The sequence below is a fragment of the Mercenaria mercenaria genome, chromosome 12 (genome assembly GCF_021730395.1).
Source record: "Mercenaria mercenaria strain notata chromosome 12, MADL_Memer_1, whole genome shotgun sequence".
NCBI classification, from domain to species: Eukaryota; Metazoa; Mollusca; class Bivalvia; order Venerida; family Veneridae; genus Mercenaria; species Mercenaria mercenaria.
In genome coordinates this window covers 79,766,530-79,790,622 of record NC_069372.1, presented here as the reverse complement: position 1 = coordinate 79,790,622, position 24,093 = coordinate 79,766,530, and the positions used below count along the sequence as shown (strand labels likewise).

General features: G+C 35.5%; 1 protein-coding gene across 1 annotated transcript in view; it reads right to left on the bottom strand.

The window, feature by feature from the left end:
* Window positions 1–15,541, bottom strand: part of LOC123533519 (uncharacterized) — a 32,594-nt gene extending 17,053 nt beyond the window's left edge. Inside the window, exons 1-3 of the mRNA XM_053520662.1 lie at window positions 15,173–15,541; window positions 13,929–14,156; window positions 10,546–10,685 (exon numbers count right to left, since the gene is read on the bottom strand). Coding sequence (XP_053376637.1) covers window positions 10,546–10,685; window positions 13,929–14,156; window positions 15,173–15,470 — 666 coding nt within the window. The 5' untranslated portion in view covers window positions 15,471–15,541. The remainder of the gene's footprint in view (window positions 1–10,545; window positions 10,686–13,928; window positions 14,157–15,172) is intronic.
* Between the last annotated feature and the right edge of the window lie 8,552 nt (window positions 15,542–24,093).

Below are 24,093 nucleotides of genomic sequence, written 5' to 3'. Positions count from 1 at the left end.
CAAAATATTATTAACAAGAAGAAAGTTAAAGAGCTATTTTTACATTCTTTTACTTGAAAATGACCTTTGACCCTTAATATCACATTTGAACTTGTCTGATTTTAGACGATATCTTTATTACTGACATTTTGGGACAAATATACATTAAAACAAATCACGAGCAATTACAAATAATGATCAGAAATAGCTGTTATATTTCAAACAGGAAGCTATTCATGCAATTTTTCACACAAATTTGACCTTTGACCTTTGATATAAGCTTTAGCCTTGGCAGTTTTAGGATTACATCTGCACTGCTGACTTTGCCTGACATACAGACATTAAAACAATTATTTCAGTGACTAACAATGTGAATACGTATTAAAATCGTTAGAAAAAGTAAATGTAACATTTTTCACATTTTCGCATGAAAATGAACTTTGACCTTCAATTATCAGCGTGGACCTTGACGTTCAGCAATAAGATTTGCATTTCTGACTTTGGCTGATATATACATATACATATATAAAGCTGAGTGACTTAAGATAACAAACTAATTTTTAAGAATAAAAATAAATTTCAGATATGCCAATTTTTGTGATTTGTACATAAATCTGACCTTTGACCTTAAATATAGAGTTTGCCCTTCATTCCTTTTTGATGAATTTCTTTTTGCTGACATTGGTCGACATATATACATTTACTGACAATCAGATAGCTACTGTAATTAAACAGTGGAAAAACTGGTAGACGTAAACTTTACCCTACCCCCTAAATTTTAACAAGTGAGTTTTATCTCCCCTATCACAAACATAAGTGAACAAAATATAGATAGGCACGGCTTTGACACTTAAGAAATGGGTTTTCATGGAGGATATGAAATATTGTTTCCAAAAAAGTATAAACTTCTTTTGGCCTCAATTGTTGCAATAAAAGTCCGTGAGCTCTCGGACCATATTATGTATACTATATATATATATAATTGGCGTTTCGAATGATATGTTTTAACACTGCCTGGAAGGAAAACATATATGTCGCCGTATTGTCTGTCCATCCAACCGTCTGTCCTGCAATATTTCATCCGGAGTATTCCACAGTAACAACTTTTTAACTCATTAGAATTTGGCGAGACTTCACAGGAAACCTCACTCCAAAGAAGATATGCACATGTTATCTTATTTTTCTGGTCGGTTTATTTTTTTTTTTCACTGATCTTTTTGTGCTTTGAATATTCAGTATACATTAGCACTATTTCCTGTCTTTAGTATTCATCAGCAACCACTGACTGGAATTCAGCGAAAATTCACCAGAAGTTTAAGGGGTATAGCATTCCCTTCATGATCCGGTTCGGTGATTTTTCACCGCGTTTTAGCCCTGTGATTATTCAATATTAGTTAACTATAGAGCCATTCTTGTCCGGATCATTTCTCAGATACCTTTGACTTGAAATCAGTGAAAATTTATAAGAAGCTGCATTCTCAATAATGCATACATTTTCTCCGTATTTAAACAACAAACAACAACAACAACAACAAAATACAAACTCCAAACCCCCTCCAAAAAAAAACCCAAACAAACAAACAAAAAAAAACCCACATACACACAACGACCAAAACAGTTACTTCGAGGTAAGTATTTTTCCAAATGAATTTTTCATTCATTCATGTCAATTGTTGCCCATTATGATTATGAAAATGCCATAATTTCGGCATGTTCTAATCTCTGGCCTGGCCTGGCCTGGCCCGATGAGCTCTATTTTGTACTGGGCCGGGCCAGGCCAGGCCAGGCCAGGCCAGATTTTATTATACATAGACAAATGAATGGCATAAAATCTAAATATACAATTACAATAGCAGGCAGTATTAACCTGCATTGTTTACTTGCTGCATGTCAACCAGTCCTCTGGAGAATCATTAATTAGTCGTCATTCATCTTATTTGAAATACAGATTTGCACTGAAGAAAATGGTGTAACTAAATGATAACTACCCATTTTTTCTGTAATTAAATTATTTAAAGTCAACTTTAACACTTGGTTTTAAAAACTAATGGCTAATTTCATTGATAAGTTTACCTGCTGCAATATAATTGAATATTTACATGCACTGAGAACACATCTCTATGGGAATTGTAATTACAGGTTGTGTCCCTACTATCCTTAGCTGACCTTTTAACTGTTCTGTTGAACTTTTAATGTGTTTGGTTTAGTTAAGCTGATGTTCAATCTATGGAAAAGTAATGAGAATAATATTCATTAATTGTGGGACCTCTAACTCATTGTCAGGGTGTTGGCATTTTAGATTATTGATATTTTTCTTGCACAAAAAAATAATGGTGCATTGTGTTTATGTTATTTCTAAGTGATATATTTCATGCTAAAAGATACTCTTGAGCCTGTTTCACAAGACTTTGTATGATTTTTTTCCACATACTTAGATCAATATAAAAACAATCTTACAAAAATATTCAGTATGTGTATAACCTAAACTACAAAATTTATATATCGCTTCCCCGCACCATACTATCCCAGGTTCTAGAACGGAGGTAGCATTATTTTAGAAATTGAAAGTTGTTGTCCGTTAGTATTGACAGGTGCCACTCTTTATTTTACATCATTTTTGTAACCGAAATTGACCAAAATAACATGCAAAGTTTACCAATGGCACAGTGGCGTAGTGAAAAGTTCTCCGACTTTCACACATGTTACCGTGGGTTCGATTTCAATTCAGATTGTTTTCATTAAATCAATATAATGTCATTTTATTGATACTGGTTTTATTCTTACAACATTTTATGGTAATAACTTGTATGTAGAATAATGTCAAATACTTGTGTATTTCTTTCAATAAATGAACAATAAATCACGATAAGTGGTAATTTTCCTGCATTCTAAGTTTACAGAGGAAATTAAAAAATAAATGATAATGAAAATGATCAAACAGGTGTTTCGAACTTACAGTCCCGAGATTGGTAGCTGAACGTTTATCAGCACAACTTTATCTGCATGTACGACCTGGCAGTAAAGAAATGTTTATATTTTATTTGATTTTCAATATTTATATTTTTATTTATGTTTGGGCACAATTTTTTTTACAGAAGTATACAAAATATATTCTTGAGTGCTAGTTCAATAATTTCGGACAGTACCAAATAATCCTCAATAGACAAAATAATAAAATTAGTTAGGTTATTCAATTTGGGGAAAACCAAACCACCAGTCAAGGGTCAATTGAGGTGGAGATCCCCTGATAATAGTCATAACAATTAATCAGGCATCACCTTTAGATTAGACATAATAGTTTTGTTAGCCACAGGCTTATTCCCAGGTGTATAATTTTACAGAGTGGGAGTTCAAAATGTATTTATACAATGTCTGAAATATCCAAACTTATTCCAAAAGTCAGATTTTAAAGTTGCTATAGAAATCACTTTCACGAAATTGAAATCTATGGCCTGGCCTGGCCTGGCCTGGCCCGGCTCAGTCGGAAATTGGGCTCATCGGGCCAGGCCAGGCCAGGCCGGGCCGGGCCAGGCCAGGCCAGAGATTAGAACATGCCTATGGCATGCAATCCGCTGCATTAATATATGAAATGGTGTCAAACGGACGTATCAAAACGTTTAGAATTTTAATTGCATGCGTATTATAAAAAAAATTTCAAGTCAAAAATCAGCAATAGTTGTAATTAAGTCCAGAAAACATTTTCTGATTAAAAGAGGCAAATTGTTGGTTCAGAACTGCATGCACGTGCTAATAACTGAAATTGCACGTGCTGACGACAATTAAGAAATTAAATAAGATATTTAGAATAAAATCACTGCAAACAATAGGTATTCATAGCTTAATAAAAATGTGAAAAAATCAAGTTTCTAATACCATTACTTTTTGAAATATGACATTTTTCCGTGATTACCAGCTTCAGTAGCCGTTTCCATGGTTACGGCACATCGCTAAATTTCTACGACCTCATTCAAAACCTCTATTTGTTGCCGAACTGTATTCTTATATAGGTGTAAAAGTTTTGTATGTTGGGTAAATTAAAATCCTTACGGAGTGCTCGTATACACGAAAGCTTCTTCAGATAGTATGACAACAGATCTAGAAGCAAGAACTCCTGGGTATTTTCGTAAATACTTAATAGTACAGAAATTAACAAACTAAATAATTATTAAATCTAATAGAAAAAAATTAAAATTCGACTGTGATTCATTTTACTAAAGCAATTTTCTGATCAGGTTTGCAAAGTCACCAACTTCTTAACCAATTTTTTAAATAAAATACACTCAAATACAATCGAAAATGACTGTTGAGAACTTCGCAACATCCGATCACTTATAAAGATAAACAAAGTATTTATGAAATTTTCTAGAGTTAGAGTGTTGTCGGGTATATTGGGACACCTAACAAACTTTTTTAACCTTGATTTTACATATGCTTGTTTCGGGACAGGACATGAAAATTCCGAATTTCCTATCATTTTCGGTCGAATAATATTTGGCCCCGGTAAAGGCATATGCACATTAAGTGCAATTTATGTGGATGAAAATAACAACCGTTGGAGGCAGTTTTGGGACATGTCGGGTATTTTGGGACACCTTTAGTTTTTTTTGTTTGTTTTTTTTTCACAAAGATTAGATTCAAACGTTAATTGAACACAAAACTTCATGCTTTATTAGATGAATGGAATTAACTGAATTCTGTTTATTAATTCGGTATTAAATGTTTATTATCAGTTAAAGGTAATACACAACTTTAGTCTTATCAAACCACAAAGGAACAAAAAAGTATCAATAATCTTCAGCAACCAACTGTTGATGATGACCGACCGTTCAACAGAGTTCTCATTCTAGCGCAGGAAGAAACACATCTTTAAGCCAGGTTGTAAACAGTTCTGAGTCCATCCTCCCTGTGTCTGTGCGCCCAAGAATAGCATCTGGGAAATCTTCCAGAGGGTTATACAGCAAACACTATGAGAGGCCTAGATATAAACCAACAGCATTCATACATGCTAGAATAGTTACCCGAGTGTTATCAGATGATGTAAAATTGTATATCATATATGTTTGGTACACCCCTTGGAGCAAGTACAATGTACTTTGCCACTTTTAGGACACAAGAGAAAACCAGATTCATTTGCGTTAAACCACCTACTGAGATCTTTCCATATTAGAGAATCGTTCTCTTTTACTGACATGAAGTTTGAACAAAAAAGAACAACAAAAAAATGCAATATCAGAAAACCAATGCTCAACTCTTTTGGGTGTTATACCTCTATAGCTAATTGTTGTTCTAGAAGCTAATTCTGAGTGTCTGAGTGTCACTTTAAAATGACATGATGTCAATCTTTACCTGGTCGAAAATCTACAACAGGAGAAGCCACACCATCATAATTAAGGTATGATACTTTGAACGGTGTCTAGGATTTAGAACTGCCCTAGCTTATAAAACAAATCTCATTTTTGTCATGGTAATTGCCGTGTCTGCAAGCATGTCCTCCTCTTCCTTCGTTAATAAGTTCAAGAGCCACTGCGAGCCCCAATTCCAGGCTTAATTATTTTTAATTGAGTTGTTTTGAGCATACCAAATGTTTTAGCTGCTTTGTGAAGCGAAATGCTTCTTCTTATAGTTACAGCATGACTTAAAGTTTCGTTTGTGTATTTGCAATTCTGCTTGCACTGGATCTGGCCCGACTCATTCTAAAAACGCCTAGGAATTTTATCAATCTTATGACATTTGGTTCCAATATAGATCTACCCGACAGCGATAAAATGTTGTAGGGTATTTTGGAACCATTTACAATGCATCATTAAGCAGCGATAACAACAAGCAGACGCTTTGATTTTGATACGAACATGTTTTCCACTCTAGAAAATACTATTAAACTGTTAAAATGCGATTTTTTTATTTGTTATAATGTCAGGTGTTTTGTCCCTTTTTTATGGGTATAAGTAACTAAAAGATTTTGCGCTTCAAATTTCACAGTAAGTTAAAATAACGGCAATGACTTGAATATGCAGACGACGTGTAGACGCCTGCAAAAACAAGTGGACTTGATTATCAATTTAGACTAGGAACGATTACGGAACAATGTTCCTTGCCAAAAATATGAGATGCGGACCAAAACTGCCTACGGTTCCAGAATACCCGACAACGCTCTACTGTAATAGACATCAACAATGATCTGAACATGTAAAATATAGTATTTCTAAGAACTATTTGGACTCTCTGCCCGACACAATAATAGACAAGGTAAATTGTTTTTATTTTATGCTCTTCTGTGAAATACTGAAATTTATCAGTGAAATAAAATTGATATTTTCACTGTTTCAAACAGTGAAAATATCATTTTTATTTTTCACTGGTATGGAACTACATTTGAATTCGCAATGATATGAATTATAAATGATTGGAATTTCCTTGCAAAATATTTTTAGTAAAGGTAAAGATGTATAGAAATAATAAAAGGATCATACATATTTAAATTTTATCATGATGAAAGGTAAAAGAAATCAGGAAAGGTAATAGAACTATTTGTAGTTTTTTCTACAAAGAAATATTGACGTCACGACATTATGACATTATGATGCGATGCACGTGACGTTGCGCGGACAAACTGAATATAATTTGGTTAAAAACATTAAAAATTCATAAAATAAACAGAAAATTTGTTTGTTTCAGTGTAAGATCGAAATATATTTCACTCGTGAACACCATAATTTACATTTTCACTCGTGGCTGCGCCACTCGTGAAAATATTGCATTATAGTGTTCACTCGGTGAAATATATTTCGATCTTACACTGAAACAAACAAATATCCTCTATATATCACAATCCTAATCAGTCGAGAATATTCGTAGTAATGAAGATCCTCAGATATTATCTAACTTTCAGTTGCGCCTGTAGACAACTGAGATCAATATATAATGAAGCATCAAAAGGAAACTATAATGTAAATGCTGATATCAATTCATATAAAAAAACATGCTCTTTTATCGTAGAGACTGTATTGATGGTTGCTTTCATGTGTGATATAATAGGGTTATTATAACAGTAGTTCGAACTGGGATGCTGTATTTCGGCTCGAGTGGATTTTTGCCAGATCGGATCTCACGAGGCGCACATGCGCCGAATGTGTTCCGTCCTTACAAAATCCACGAGAGCCGAATACAAAATCCCAGATCTAGCTACTGTTATAATGACCCTTTTAGTATATACCTGTACCGTTTGTTTTTTTTTGTTGTTTTTTTTTTTGTTGTGTTATCGAACGAAATCTTCAATGTTTATCGATATTAACTAAGTGAAGATTTTATGTACGCTTTTATAGATCTGAGTCAGTTCATGCACACAATACGGAAGGTACAATACAGAATCTAAAAGGTACAATACTGAATGTTTGTTTGCCTGTTCATATTACAATCCGTGTTTGTTTTTATATAACCTATATAGATTTATATAATAAAATGCTTTTCTATACTTTACTTGTGTACCGATATTCAAGGTTACTGTCTATTCAACAAAATCAATAACCAAGCCAAATCCTGTTACCTACATATTTTTTTCCTGTACAATTCTTCAATAACATTTAAAACACAAGCAAGATCAAATGTTAAGCACAGTTTTAGTTTTCAAATTATGTGCCTTCTTTCTATCTTTTCTGGTCAGTGTCGCTATTGGGTTGTTTTATTTAACAAAACTGTAACTCTTAAACCCTGATCAAACAACATTGTGAATTGTACATCTAAACAAAGTCTTAGACGACGTGTATCACATCTATCAAATCAAAACTCATATAACACAAAAACACAAAATACATATAGAAAGGTATAACAACAATTACGTCTATACATTCAAACATCCTTTCAAGCATCTAGTGAATTTTATTACAAATATATAATCATAGAATCTCTCGAACCTTTGCACTTCAAGAGTTATAGTTAAAGCTGATATAATAGTCAGTTTAACCGAATTAAGGTAAAACTCTTTACTCGGCAAAATGACTCTTCTTATACACCATACCTTCACGTGGGTCAGGTAAATGAACGCAGTTCTCGCCAAATTCCAGTCTTTTTCGATTCTAAGTCCACTGAACGAGACTTTAAATACAAATATAGTTTAAAGATGTTTTTTCACAATTATTTCAAGCGGGCAGATTTTTTTCTACAAATTCGCCTATCTATAGATTGATGAACACCAAATTGGTATTTTTGTTTGTTGTATGTCATAATAAAACAAGTGCAAACAGCTATTTACTTAAAAACTTCATTCTGATGTTACTGTTTTTACATAACAATTAATGAAACTATTATAATTATGTTGAAAAAGTCAACATATACGTAGATATATTTACAAAGAAAAAAACTCTTGAAAGATATTGAAAGTATCTGAAACTGAGAAAAACACAAAATATTTACTAAAGATATGAAAAATGTAGCTAGCAAAATTTTACCAAGTTTTGGATTATGTAAGCTAGAACTAGGACAAAAATACTTAACCAAAAAAATAATATCAACGGTTATCCATGCTTTTTTTTTTTCAAGAAAAGTTAAACAACGTTCACCCCACCCACAAAAGTATATAATTTTTCATTTCCCCACCCTTCTAAAAGTATGAACTTTTTTCTTGCAAAACAAATTGCACAATTTTATAAACAGTTTCGTTATTATTTTTCTTACTCGTATTATGAATAATTCTCCTTTAAGGTTTCGTGGCTCTAGGTCAAATACTTTTTGAGATACGTGCGACACATACTTTCAGGCCATTTTTTCATATTTTTGACTAAATCAAGAGCCATAAATCTGGTTTTTACTGAGTGAAACGTCAAATAAAACCCCTGATGCACAATCTCACATACTGAATTATATTCTTGTATGGTTCCACGACTCTAGGTCATATACTTTTTAAGATACATGCGACACACGTTTTTAGAGCAAATCTAAGAGCGCCGCCACCCACTCTAGAAAAAAACTTATGGCGCGCGCCGCGGGGTTGTGGTGAGGGCAAAAAAGGATATAACGATATTTTAAGCCAGTCACATTTAGATTTGAAGGAGAAACGTTAAGATTTTCAGGAATTTTTGTGACCGTGAGTCGGCTGAATCATTACACGACGAAATAGTTTAATTGGCTGTCCAAAGTGTATTCGAATCGAGCAAGATGATTTCTTGGACACGAACTTCCCACGACTACTCCTATCACTTTAAAAGGCAAAATTTGCACGACCTAAATTTTCAATATAGGCCTATATGGGATTTTTTACGCAAGTGCGCAGCATTTCCGAGAAATATTCTCTTTCGGCGGCGAATCATCGTGAAAATTGCTTATTGTGGTTATCGCTTGCTGCGCGACTAAGTTGCGCACAAAATATTGTGATGAACCCCTTTAAAAACTTCTTACGACTTATTCTAACACGACCTGATTTGTTTTCCTATTAAACAAAGAAGGCTGAAAACTGTGTGTTATTATTCAACAGTTCATTTTTCTGAAGTCACAATTATTACGTCATAGCGTTAGACGGCATAGCGGCGCGATGGAAAAGTAATCAACATAAATCAGGCAAATAGTTGATGGATATCGGCAAGGATGTACGTAACAGATATACATAGAATGGAAACAATATAGCTCAAACAGTGTTTTGCGCGTGAATAAAAACAGTGCTTGTTGTTTAGATGCGTATTATTATCACTTAGATCTATATATGTAACATTTCTAAACATCAAAGCATATTACTTAAGATTTTTCTTTAATATAGATCTATTTGGCATTCGACGTTCAAATGAGATCTTAATCTTTGACCTTATGACCTGAGATGTGCGGTTTGCACGTGATTTTGATGATGTTAATAATTGATGCCAGTTTTATACTTTATTTTACCTCTCATCAACAGACTCAATCAAACCGAGTCTGCTATTATTCTTCGTGGTTGCATTCATTGCTTCCAAAGGATCTTTTTACAAATTTTATTATAAACAGCTTCCGAGGGGTTTAACAGATGTGGAGTGGACACAGATATAAGCTTTTTGACCTTTTCCGAACAAGTATGACATTGACCTTTGACTTACACATTGGCTTTGTGCTCTGCATGTCCGCTCGAAGAAGTAAATAATTGACAATCTTTTTTGGATGTTTAAACAATATGGACTTTGACCTTGAACATAGAGAATTTAATTGTATGATTGTACACTCTGCATGTTGTCTTGATGAATTGAACAACTGATGCTAGTTTCATGAAAATGTTTGCTCTGGTTAGGAAGATACGGACCGACAACGAGGATGGATGGACAGATATGCATTGCTCCAATATAGCCGCAATATACATTTTGTACTTTATTTATGGGGGTAAAAGAGTGTGCCAGTAATAGCTCACTAAAACAAAACTGCAACGTAGCAAAGGAGCAAAACGTATGCACTGATTTTGGGAGCAATTAATTAGTTACAGACGCTCCAGAATACTTTTTAACCAGATTTCAGTTTTTTTTACTTATAGCATACTTAAACAGAATAAACTTCAACTTCACAAAGGGTCAAGTAGTCTGCTAAGTCATGTATAATCTTCAAGAAGTTTCCTTTTACAGGTCGAGTGCATGTGATCTTGACCGGTAATGCAGGCTGTTGTGGAGGCCCAACGTAGGTGGCGCAGTCTGTGCCGAGGTTGTTGTCAGAATCAAATCTTGTTGTCGATATCAACAGACGTATGTTTGAGTTTCTGTTATCTATTAAACAAAAACATTTTGTGTTAGCTTGATGACGTTTCTTCAATTTATGTCAAGATTTAACAATGTATTATCATCTTTATCAACAACCTACCTGTGGTGACCTATACATGTTTTTTTTTGTACTATCCCGTTACTTTAAATATCATCATGAAAATCTGCCCCTAAGCCCCCTGTAACAAGAATGCCATTTGTACAGATATAAAATTAAACAATAGCTGAAAACTACATTAAATCTACTTATGGGAAAGACTGCATACGCATCAAAACAAAATTACGTAACTCTTCTTTCTAATTGACAATAAGCTATTGAACTGTCTGTAAGTGTGACCACTTTTTACAGTTCTTTTCAGGTATTCAACGCATAAAGATGTATTTGTAAACTGAGAACTGTTTGACGAAGTAATGTACTTGTTTAATTATATACCGTTCAATTTTCATGTAAAACAACTCTTTCTCCTAGTGATTTAGTGTCTTTTGATCTCTTCATTTCAGAATGTAGGTGTAACTGTTAATATAGCGATAAATTATTCATTCTTTGTTGTGAGCGAAATATTTTTAATTATTATGAGGAGAATCTATGTTATTATTTGCCACAAACACGCGAAATTTAACATGAAACCTATCTTATTTTACTGAAAATACATTCTACGAATAGAATAAGTCCCCATTTTTTACACGCAAGTGTCAAAAAATGAAAAAAATGAGGGTTTATTTTATAGGTACTTCTTGCAACTACAACATGAAGGCACATTTTCGAACAAGTTATGGTGAATTGCTACATTATAACCTAAACACTTAATTAAACAATCAGTTATACCCGAAAACGCGTGAATTCGATAAAATACTGCAAACCGAGCGAAAGAAAGGCAAACGTATGATCAAATGTCAATGTCAGACAGAACAACTTATAATCAGAACTCGTTGTCAGAAAGAACCTTCCAGGCAAATCATTTGGTGTCAGACAGAACATCTGACTTGAACACCTCGTATTTTCGGAAGTAATAGAGATTTCGCTGGGATATTTGGCAGACAAAGAGATAGAATGCTGGGCTTTTTATCAAGGGTAATGCCAAGCCTGTTGCCTCAGAAACGAGAAAAAAATTCCTCGGTTCAACATTGAATACAATGAAAATCTGGCCGTGGATTAGCCATCTGTCTGATTACTTGTGGCTTTTTTAATTCAGAAAATATTCCTTTGGATGCATCATTCTATACTCGAAATCTGGTATGATCACACTCTGTTTAGACAAAATTGAAAATACTTGCTACAAAACGAAAACAATCTCCGAAAAGTCTCACAATGTCCGATCCTGTGTCATGTTGTCTTGTGGTGTCGCGTTATCACGTTATAGGGTGTGTATGACGGAATCCTGTATAGAATATTTTACTGTGTATTTACTGAGTGGTATGAGTTAAGGTATAACCAAAATCTGTCTCATAAATCAGCAATATGGCGGGCAGTTAACTTAACAAGTGATTCTGGATTTTATAAAAGTATTTACCTGTTCTCTGCAGGAAAAAAAACACAACATTTCCTATGAATCAGAAGAGGAGGATGTTTATAACTCAATTGTCACGGAGACAGAGTAATGATAATTATACTTTTCATTCCCTTTACGGGAGACAAATGGGAGACCCTTTTGTATAAAAAACAGTCATAGTTGTCGGAACTTTCTTATAAGTCAAACTCCAATGAAATACGTCAAATGCTTCCAGAGCTATTTCAGGAAAATAATTGTTTGACATACTTTAAGCATATAGAACTTGACATTAGGCTGTAGACTTTTTTGGGTTCAAAGCTTTTTAAGCATAACAATATGTTTACCAATACCCACCTTGAATGATCAAAGAAAGCGTGAGGGAGGGGGAGTAATTTTGCCGAGTCAGTTAAAACACAGAATTCATATGAAACTCGACTTGAGGAGGTATTATTGCATTTGTATTCTACAATTAGTTAATATGCACAGAGACTGATCAAACGATCAAGCTACCAGATATATAGACAACGCCAACAATATATTGAAGCAAACGATAATATATTCTAGAAAAGTTTAGAATGATAATATTTCAAGATATATACAGGCAGTTCGAGGGAATGGCTGGTACCCTGGGACCCACACCATCAAGTACTGCGCAATCTTTAATTGAGCTTACATCAAGAACGGTAGAAGAGTAAGGAGGGGACTTGGGAGGTCTACTTTTTAAAAAAAAAAAAGGACATCATCAATAAATGCGTCACCACCCACTCATCTGAGACTCACATCTGCCGCCGCTAAAAGAACTATGTCGGCATTCATTTGAAGCGTCGGGATAAAGGGAACTATGACTGGTTCCAAGAACCGAACTGTCAGACAGCAAGATTTGAAGTCTTAAGTTTCTAAATTTTCTTTTGTTGGATCCCCGAAATCACCCTCTCGCAATAACACCTTTGTTTTAGGATATTTCGATGATCTTACGATTTTTTGTTGAAAAATAGAAAGACAAGGGGAAAAGAAACCTTAAAATGGGCTAACATCACGTTAAAAATTTATTGCACGCACCGCCGTATGAATACATTTGTGTATATCGGGTGTCTCTTAATCATATTCTGTGTAAATGTTGAATTCTGCACAACCCGGCTCTATAGGGTGGCTTGTATTTCCACTACCACTACCACAATCAAACCAAGCTTGCATCTTCAATAATGTCGTGATAGCTAAGCTATGGCATACTTTCTCCATTTTCCGGAAAGATTTTTTGTTTGTTTTTGTTTTCTTTCCAGCTTTGATGGTGGAGGAAGACCCCAGGTGCCCCTCTGTGCATGATGATTTCATCATGAGCGGGCACCTGGGTAGAACCACCTACCTTCCGTAAGCCACCTGGATGGCTTCTTCACATAAAGAATTCAACGCCTCGAGTGAGGCTCGAACCCACAGCGGCTTTAATCACTCAACCAGAAAGGCCCCTTTTTCCGGAAAGAGGTACCCATCTGAACTGATCCGTACATACAGCTTTCTTCTAAATACGCAAGTAAACCATATGCAAAATGTATTCTGTTAACACCTCGTTACATTATTACCAGTATAATGGGACCGACACCACTGTAGTTTGAAACAGTTTAATAGTGAAAGTAATTTTCCATCAACATTTTAATATATCTGAAATTCTAATTGTTTTTAAGAAGAAGAAATGTATGCAGATATTTCGGAAACGATATTTTGGACAATTCAACTTGAATATAAACTAACACAAACCACTTACTTAATGAATCGCTTCTGAAATAAATATTGGCGTAAGACACTTCTGCAAAACGCTCAAATTCCATCGCCCAGTAAGAGTAGGGGTTATCGGTATGAGCGCAGGGTAAGCCATGAGCCGCGGGGATGTTTGCGTAGTTACCATCGATGGCCAAGTCTGCTGTCAGAAAAACTTGATGACCGTCAACATATGTCGAATTTTGCCATGCATTAACACCACGAATAAGGGGATCTGCAAATACAAAGCTTCAGTTGGTTAACTTAGAAATATGAAGATTTTCAACACAAGGTAAATTTTGTTATGCTTTCACTTCACGAATAAAGGGGTCTGTGAATTCAAAGATGCAATGAATTATTAAAAACAAACGAAAGTCATGATTAATATAGGGATTATATATGGGTTTTTTTTCTTCTTTTTTTACACAATAGATTTAATGTATCGCTCTTACAGATGATGACTTTATGATTCCGGAACAATTTTTATTTACCATTCTGTCGGTCTTGGAAACGGTTAGCATACCCACGACCGGGTCGCTCGAAGCAACGACATTTTTAAAATGTATTCAATTTTTACAGTCGCAAATGTTTATCTTTGTCTTTTAGAAACATGTCATTAACGCTTCTTTTGCATACGTTCAAGAATGCGTTAAAACAGTGGGAACAATTTAATAACTGACGTTTTCGTTGGAATGTTTTGGAGTTCGATATTGAACTGATTTGCTCCCAAAATGTACATGTATTTTATGAGAAATCGGTTAATATGTCCGAGCATCGTTTATATGATTCCTTAGATAAATAAGCTACGGACGATTCAATACAGGTGTGTCAACGAAACAATGTTTTCTTTTCTTACGCTAGATCCGAAAGACAGTAAACATGGGGAGTAGCGAGCGTGTAAATAGCGGGAGGGCCCAATATTGTGAGATGTCAATGCGATGGGGTTTTTACGTAATTGGACAGCATCTTTGTTGTATTGGAAAGAGCCTCATGGATGAAACCATAGGAGATACAACGTGTTCATTTGCGCACGAATAAAGTTCGTTAAAGGCAAGAATGTTACGCAAGTTTCAGATGCATTAATACTGAAATACGCGAAACGGTTTCAGCCTTTTCATTGAAATGTTAGGACCACCATCATGTTACGAATCGTTTTACGTCAAATGTAACGTATTAAATCAGTTTCTGCCTTAGTACGAGTACCATCCTTGATTTTACGCAAGCAAGCTACAGTAGAAAAAATCAGCAAACCGTGATAATAGATCATCCAGTTGGTTTCAGTTACTGTTGTTGGAGCCAGGACTCTAGGAATGTGGGCGGCAAGTTCACACCTGTCCGTATCCGAGTTATGATTGACGGACGAACACCCTTCCGTTCCATCACACAATGCAACACACTGTACCCTGGGAGTGCTCAAATGAAGCTGAAGAATATCCATATACCTAACATTTGATACATCAAATTTAGAATATCTGCGTGTCCTCGCTGTTGCAGATGGCACGAACATCAGAAGCATAAAGTTTATGTATACCTTTCCGAAATGCGACATGCTTAACTGTCAGTTCCTTTATTCCTGAAACCTTTAAAGTACAAAAATACAAAAGTGAAAATACCACAAGAAGTCCGTAAGTCAATGTTCTAAACATTCGAAACCTCATAAACTTTATAAACACTATCGAATATCTAACTGAGTAACGGCGGGTAACGCTATAGATATTGGCAACAGTTCGTTACGCTTAAACAACACAAATATACTTGTTTCCTAGACAAAGTCAAGTCAGATATGTTATTTACGTCTCATCACATGTACAACATACTGAAACTCATCGTAAAACGGGTACAAGTACCTGTCTTAATACAAATATATGAGACGAATGAGATCAACTCATTGACTTCAGATTTAAACATTTATGCAAACTGTTTCATTAGTTGTTTTTCACATTAAAACTGCTAATCGGCATGAAGAAAAGCTGTGGAGCCCATGTTAAAAGTTTTACTAGAAATGTGTCACAGACACTGATGCCCCCGCAACATGAGAAAGGTCTCAGGCATGGTACTGCTCACAAACAAAAAGAAGGACCCTTGGCCAAGGGAAGTTGATCTTTAAAAACAACTAAGTCCACAAAAAATCCTTAACAGGTAGAGATAGGTCAAAATACATCTCAAAATTGGATGTAACATGCATGTTGTACTACAAAAAAGTGGTCTTGATTTTTCCCTACGACCAGTTATAAAACAGTTGAAAAAAGTTACAATATAAGTTATCTATAGTAACAACAAAGGGAAGTAATTCTAAACTAGGGACCTGGTTCTTGCGCATGACATTCTGTCTCACGATGCTGTACAGTTGAGCCAACTTACCTCAAAATCCCTCCATGCATGAAGAGGAAATACTCGGGACAAAGTCATTCTTTGGTCTCTGAGTGTGACCTTGGCCTTAGATCTAGGGACCTGGTTGTTATGCATGACACATCATCTATCCATGCTTATTGTTTGTGTCAAATTATTTTGCAATCGGACCATGCATGTCAAAGTTATGGACCGGATACGAAGACCACATTATCAGTTTATATTTAGTGAAAATTGGCTAAGTTCAGCCAAGGACTGTGAGCTTGACCTAAGATCTAGGGACCTGGTTTTTGCGCATGACACATTGTCTATCCATACTTTTCATTTGTGTGAAATTATTCTGAAATCGGACCATGCATGTTAAAGTTATGACCCGGACACGAACACCACCCTTTTCCCAACACACACACACACACACACACACACACGGACAGGGGTAACACTATATGCTTCCCCCCCCCCCCATTTTATGGCGGGGGCATAAAAAGTACATGCAAATGCATCCAATAATCAGCCCAATTATCAGTGTGCATGTGTATAAACATTTTCATAATACAAAATGTATAACATTGTGTTAGTTGAGATTTATTAGCTTGATACTTTATTTTATTTCCATGCTTTGAATCGCATTAAAGCATCGTCATAAGATACCATCAGCGTTTCAAACTGTTGACATATTTGTTCGAGTTCAAATTCTAAGAACAACGTAAATTCTGATGCTAACTGCATGATGCTAACTACATGATGCTAACTACATGATGTTTACTACATGATGTTAACTACATGACATGATGTTAACTACATGACATGATGTTAACTACATGATGCTAACTACATGACATATGTTAACTACATGATGCTAACTACATGATGTTTACTACATGTTACATATGAAATTTCTTTGTTAACGCTTTTAAACTATTTTATATTGTACGAATTGTATGTTTGCCATATTCATAATTGTATATTGCCGAAGACAGATAACTGCCGATTTGCAAATAAACTTGTCTTGACTTGTTAATTAAGTTACGTTTATTGAAACATGTATATATGCATGACGAGAAACTGTGTACAGTTTAAGTCAATAAAATATTCTTCTTCTTCTTCTTCTTCTTCACTTGACTTGACTTGACTTGTTAAAAATTTGGCAGTATTGCTTGCAGTACGTGCTGATTCAGCTATTAGATTATATAAAGCAGATCCCTCTAGGGGATACAGAAAATACGTGACACTTAAAAAAAATAACATGCTATATAAAACATCATTGATGGGACCAGTTAGAAACAAAAGCAAACTAACAACTGTCTCTTCAAACCTATGAACGTTTACTGAGGAGACCGCTCTCAGGCATCATACTTTTTTCTATGTCACGTCAAAATTGCACACTTATAAATATCATTCAGATGACAAAGCGATACTTTTTGTTCAATAAGGATCATTATACTGGGACGAGTTATGGAATCTTGTTCATCATGCCTGACAACAACATTACCACAGGCAAAACAGAATGCATATTGTTGTTGTTTGGATCGTCTTGAAAATAACTTTATTCAAGTTAAGTAACCTACACATAACAATTATATTATCCCTAACAACGAATCTGTTTACTATTGTTAAATTATCGACATGCAAAGCATTTTTGATATAATTTATAGAAGTCACCCACCTAGTAATTTCATTAAAACAGTTATCAGTATATTCGTGTTCAAACAAGGATCTTGGTGTGTGGTCTGGTTTATTTCCCATAACATTATTGAATCTGCGCTAACAAAGAAATATCAATCCATATAACATAGCACTCCAAAGGCAAAGTAACCTCGTCTGAACCACTCTAGTTGCCTTCCTTCAATTGAATTTTTGGAAGGATTTTCTATGTAACCGCACATAATTTAATCAGGAATAGCTAGACTGTCTCACAATTATTTCGTATCTATCCGCGGTACAATGTAGTTCAATGCGGAATAATTTACCACCCCTGGTGCACAAATTCATGTACTATGTAACATTTCTTTAATAGTGCTTCCTGACCTTTGGTCAAATACTTTTATGAGATCGGTGCAGCCTCAGTGTAGTTGCTGACAAAGTCAGGAGACGAGATCGGTGCAGCCTCAGTGTAGTTGCTGACAAAGTCAGGAGACGAGATCGGTGCAGCCTCAGTGTAGTTGCTGACAAAGTCAGGAGACGAGATCGGTGCAGCCTCAGTGTAGTTGCTGACAAAGTCAGGAGACGAGCTCGGTGCAGCCTCAGTGTAGTTGCTGACAAAGTCAGGAGACGAGATCGGCGCAGCCTCAGTGTAGTTGCTGACAAAGTCAGGAGACGTAACACTGTTGGGCATTTCCAAACAAAACACGCTGAATAACAATCTTATGATGTTCGATGACTCTAGGTCAAATATGTTTTGAGACATGCACGACACATATTCAGATGGACGGAAAACCGGACTTTAAGACAAGGTTATTTGGGACTACAATCACAAAACAAAATGTAAATTACATCCATTTTACTTTCAAATTCAACATACACAAACTATAAAAAAAAAAAAACAATGCGAGCTTTTTGATGTATCTATGAATGTCTTGTTCATTAAATAAATATTTTAACGAATGGCTTATAATATAATGGGCACGGCTCCAATTAATCTTTTAAATCGGGATACCGGGCAATTCTTCAAAATCCCGTTTGGGCATCCCTTAAACATAACAAATATATATAAAATCACTAATATAGTTCAGCAAATAGTAAGCAAATGTCATTTAACACATCCCATTAACAAACACAAATGTATTATAAAATCCACCAATAGTGTACAGCAAATAGTCAACAAATGTCATTCGTCACAAATTTTGGCAAACTCCAAAAGAGTCCATACAAATCACACTGATGCTTTTTGCGAGAAGTCCCCAAGCTTAAGTAGGAGGCCACCGCCAATTTCAGATTGGCTAAGACGAATCTCCCTACTGAGAAAAAAAAATTAGCCATGCCCAGCCTTAAATTGTGTGTCTAGCAGTGGTGTCCCCTGCTTATACAGTTTCTTATGCTGATCAATTTGCTCAAAAATAAATCATTGCCCGTGGACGACAAATGCACCCTATCTGCATTAAACTCGCTTTGGAACTTCGTATTGAGATCGATATAAGAGTGTAAAACGTAATTAAAGAACCCTCTTTGCCCCGTATGAATTTATGCGCTTGTAGTTAACACGCGTGTTCCATTGCAAACAGAGTCCCAAACTGTGCACAGAGTTACCTTTCATAGAATCACCATCAGCCACTATTTAAAATCGGCAAAATTTAGTTATTTCAGTCTTTCAGACATGATTACAAGCATAATGAGGATTCAATGGCGAAATGAAAATATTTCTGAATAGTAATTTTTTTTTATTTTCCTTGTACTTTTGCGGCTCTCAATCTGCGCGAGACCGCGAGAAAGAAACAAGTGACGTCACATGTACAGAGTGGCGGATAAGTTGTAGCCCAAATAACGGAGACTATCCTACAGAGATAGTCCTTAGTAAATTCAAGTGCAACCCCATTCCATGCCCTCCTCCTTTTATAAAGGCAAAAGGTGTAGATAATAGTAGCTTTAATTTAATTGAAGTATAAAAGCCCTTCTGTCTCTCACGGTTTGAAACATTTTTGCAGTTAAATGAACAAGTTAATGGAGTGTGTAACGACGTGCGTAGCGAAATCAGTGAAATCACTTGTAAACCATTTGCGTTGTTTGTTGTAGGATCTAAATTTCAAAACTGCTTTATTTATTTATGGAAGCACTAACTGGAGCCATAACTATTTGTAGATAAGCTTTGAACATCATTACTTAAGCTCTTGTGTATTACAAACACCCGTCATGTTACCTTTGGGGTAAATTATACATAGGCAAATTAAACCAGTGGTTGTGGGATAACCTGAATGCCCGCCATCAGATATGAAACATAGCAAAGGCAGATTAGAGTATATTGGTACCGTCAACGTTTGCAGACAATTTATTATTCATAAACGTGGCGCAATTGATAGAGACTTCAGATATTTACACACGATGGAAAAATAGATATGGCTCGTAACATGGGTTGGATCTTTTTAATTTCAAATATCTTTATACCTACTAATTTCTTTGAACTACGGTCCAGAATAATTTTGGCGCACCCCTTTTTCCGACGATCAAAGTAGATTCGGAAACTGCCAGTGCATAGTCTCTACAGCATGCCTGATTTGCCTTTATTAAATTCTTATAAAATGGAGGATTTATCAAATTAACAAGAAATAAAAAAGTTATAACTTGAACATGAAAAAAGAATGATATTTTTCAGATTAGAATCTTTACTCGAAAAGCTGAATTTAAGTGACAGGCACTGGTGGTTACAACTACGCTGAGGGGGCACTTGCTTATTTGTAATCGAATATTACAATACAACAGAATTTGATATACAAAATCAAGGGGCAGGACGTGAAGTGGTTGCACACTTGGTTCAAGCGAGCGAAATGGTCGCAAACTTACAAAATGGCGGATATTTACTGACATCTTCGCGTGTTCGCTTGCTTTTTTATCAGGTAAGTGTGTTTCTATGTTATTCTGAACTCTACGGGTATGTGCATGCACTAGTTCCATGTCTACGTCACACTCGGTTTTGTGTATCAGCGTCGTAGACATCGAATTCTCGAAGTTATTGAAGTTATAAAATGGTCATGTCAATGTTTCGATATTTGAAATGCGTCGTTTCTTGCCTATTTTTTTTCATTTTAATGATCAAACTAGCCTGTTTTGGGACCCTTAAACGCGACAAAACAACTCATTGTGAAGAACTCTATAAAAGTTTGGTTCTGCATGTTTTCAAGGGTAGTGCTATACCCAAATAAATCTAGTTCAAGCTCTTTTTTGTTGCACACTTGCACTTCAAGCAATTTCGGACGCAAACTTTTTCTGGAAAAATAGTGTCCAATTCACGGAAAATGTTTATTGCGCAACTCGTGGTACATTTTTTTCCTGCATATGGGAAAATTAGACCCATCAATTTTTCACACGAGTGAAAATATTTTATATAGCGCAAAGAAGGAGTCTTTTACTTTATGGAAAAAGTATTATAGGTATTTTAGCTTTGCAAACGATGTGATAATATTCAGTGCATTGTCTTTCTTATGAATATTTTATTTTTAAAATGAATTTAAAAGAAAATGGTCTTTTTTGCGTATACTTTATGTCTGTCTATCTACAATTAGAAACATAGTAAAATATGGATAATTTGCTGAAATTTCTTCTGTTTAACAAAGAATAAATAAATTCTTATGTGCGCTTAAAGACCTTTGCAAACGACTTAGTAATCTATATTCATTTAGCTAGTGTTTCATACTAATTTCAGTTTTCTAGGTGAAGAAGAAAATGGTCTTTTTTAAGCATTTTGCAGATGAGTATAGTTTTTTTTTCCTTATCGGAAAGAATCGAACATTCTCGTATGTTTCCGTCAATTCTTACGGAATTTAAGCTCCTTAACGGTAAAGACTGATATCTTCTCACCCGCTTAACAGCACGCATGTACGGATTTATAAATTAGTGGACGCTTCATAATATGATTTGTTTACAGCCAATGGTCAGTTTTAAACAGCTTGAGGATCGAAGTTCAAAATTTAAAAAAGAAACGTTGAAATTTGAGGCGGCATATTTTGGGCAAGTTAGAAGTAGAAAATCAAAATTCAAATTTTGAAAGGATGATGTTGAATTTCGCTTACATTGAATTTCGCACAGACTCGGAAATCGAAATTAAAATAAAAAGAATTTCGAGGCAGAATTGAAATTAGATCCAGCAGGATGACCGAAATTCAAATATTTTGAGGGGAGCGGTCGTCCAGTGGATAATGTGTCGGCTGCTCAACACAGGGGTCGTGGGTTCGAGCACCAAAGGGGTCATGACCATGACTTCTCATATGACACCAGTACTGGTTTTTCAAGGAAGCTGGCTGTTTAAAAGATAGTTTCACATTCAATACCAGTTTTAAATTCGATTGCTTTGAAAATTCGAGCAGGCTTGAAATATAATACTGGGAATAATCTATTCAGATTTTTAACAAGGAGCTGTGTTCAATAAACGCTTGATGTCCCCGGTAGCATTCTTGTCGATACAAAGCATCCTAAGTCCAAAACGAGGTCAAGTTCAAGGTCAAGGTCAAACTGAGGTCAGGTGATGTCTGAAGATGAGGAATGGTCACAGGTTACATCTGCATTGGTATCAAGTCATTCTAGTAAGGGGTATTGATGCTACATGAAACGGTCCCATTTGGTTAACCTCGGACGGACGGACGGACGAACGAACGAAGGGACGGACGAACGAACGGACGGACATGACACTCACTATATGCCTCCCGCATCAGTAGATGCCGGGGGCATAAAAACTTGAATTTCGATATATCCGATCTTGCACGATTTTTAATATTTGAATCTTGAGATGGCTCGACACTAATTGCTTGCTCGATATTTGACTTTTTCATTTCAATATCAATCTTGGAACAGGCTGTTCATTCAATACGAGATCGAAATTTGGCTTCTGGAATATTATAAATTTCGATCATTATAAGCGAGTTTCCATCTGATTGTAAGAAAGTAGAAATTACGTTTGGAAAGTCATTGTTTGGTTTTATAATAATGTGTTTGTTGAGAATACCGTTATAAATGGTATTCTGATTAAACCACCAAATACCATTTAGGTTTCTATTTTCTAATCTATCTTTGCAATCACTGTAAATTAGACTTAACAATATCCCTTAATCCATATGATCAAAAGTATTTATGTAACGGTACATTGGCGAAGAAGGGTTAGACATCGGCCTGAAATACGGAGTAGGCCGAAAACTAGCGAACAGTCTCGACAGCCGATTTACCTGGCCAAACGTATTATCGGCTTTTGTGGTGATTTTCACGATGGGTCTAATTTTCCCATATGTTTATGTTTTAAGATTTTACATCGTCATACGGCCCAATGTCTTTTATCAAATCGTCACAGAGAAAAGACGCCCGCCCCAGGGACCTAACTCATACTCCGCGACTAGTAGATCTGCGATCTCCCTAATAAGCAAAGCGGGCGGGTTTTAGCCTATTCTGTAGCACAACAATGTTGGCAACCTAAAGTTCAAAAATATAGAAGACGTATGTTAAGAATTGCTGCAGGACGAAACATTAAAATGCCGTTTACTTGCGAAATATATTTGAGCCGTGCCTTGAGAAAACCAGCATAGTGGCTTTGCAACCAGCATGGATCCAGATCAGCCAAAGCATCGGCGCAGTCTGGTCAGGATCCATGCTGTTCGCTTTAAAATTTAAAGACTATTGCAATTAGAAAAACCGTAAGCGATCAGCATGGGTCCTTCCCACGCTGTGCAGACGCGCTGGTTGGTCTTATCCATGCTGGTCGCAAAGCTATAGTGTCGGTTTTCTCGTGGCGTGGCTCACTTTATTTGTTACTAAAAGAAACAAAAAAAAAAAAAAAGCGTCAAACGCAACAGTGTATAATGTTATTTGTTCAGTTTCTTATATTATATAAATTTTGCGTTACATCGCAATATATTGCGCAATTACCAGTGTTACTTTTTTTATTGCAGAGATCATGAGTTTGACAAAAGGAAAGGAAGTCTACTTAAATTTGGAACGTTACGAAAATTAAATGATGTGCCCGGAGGAGTTCAGCCAGTTAGGTCTCATTATAAAGTGGACGAGTCTAGAATTTTACCATCACTTAGACTTGGTATTTCGAAGATGTTGAGCGAACTCACAAAGTAAACTGTATACAGTTAGTAACGTCTATAAACAATTATTAGCAATTCTAATATGACTAACAGTTT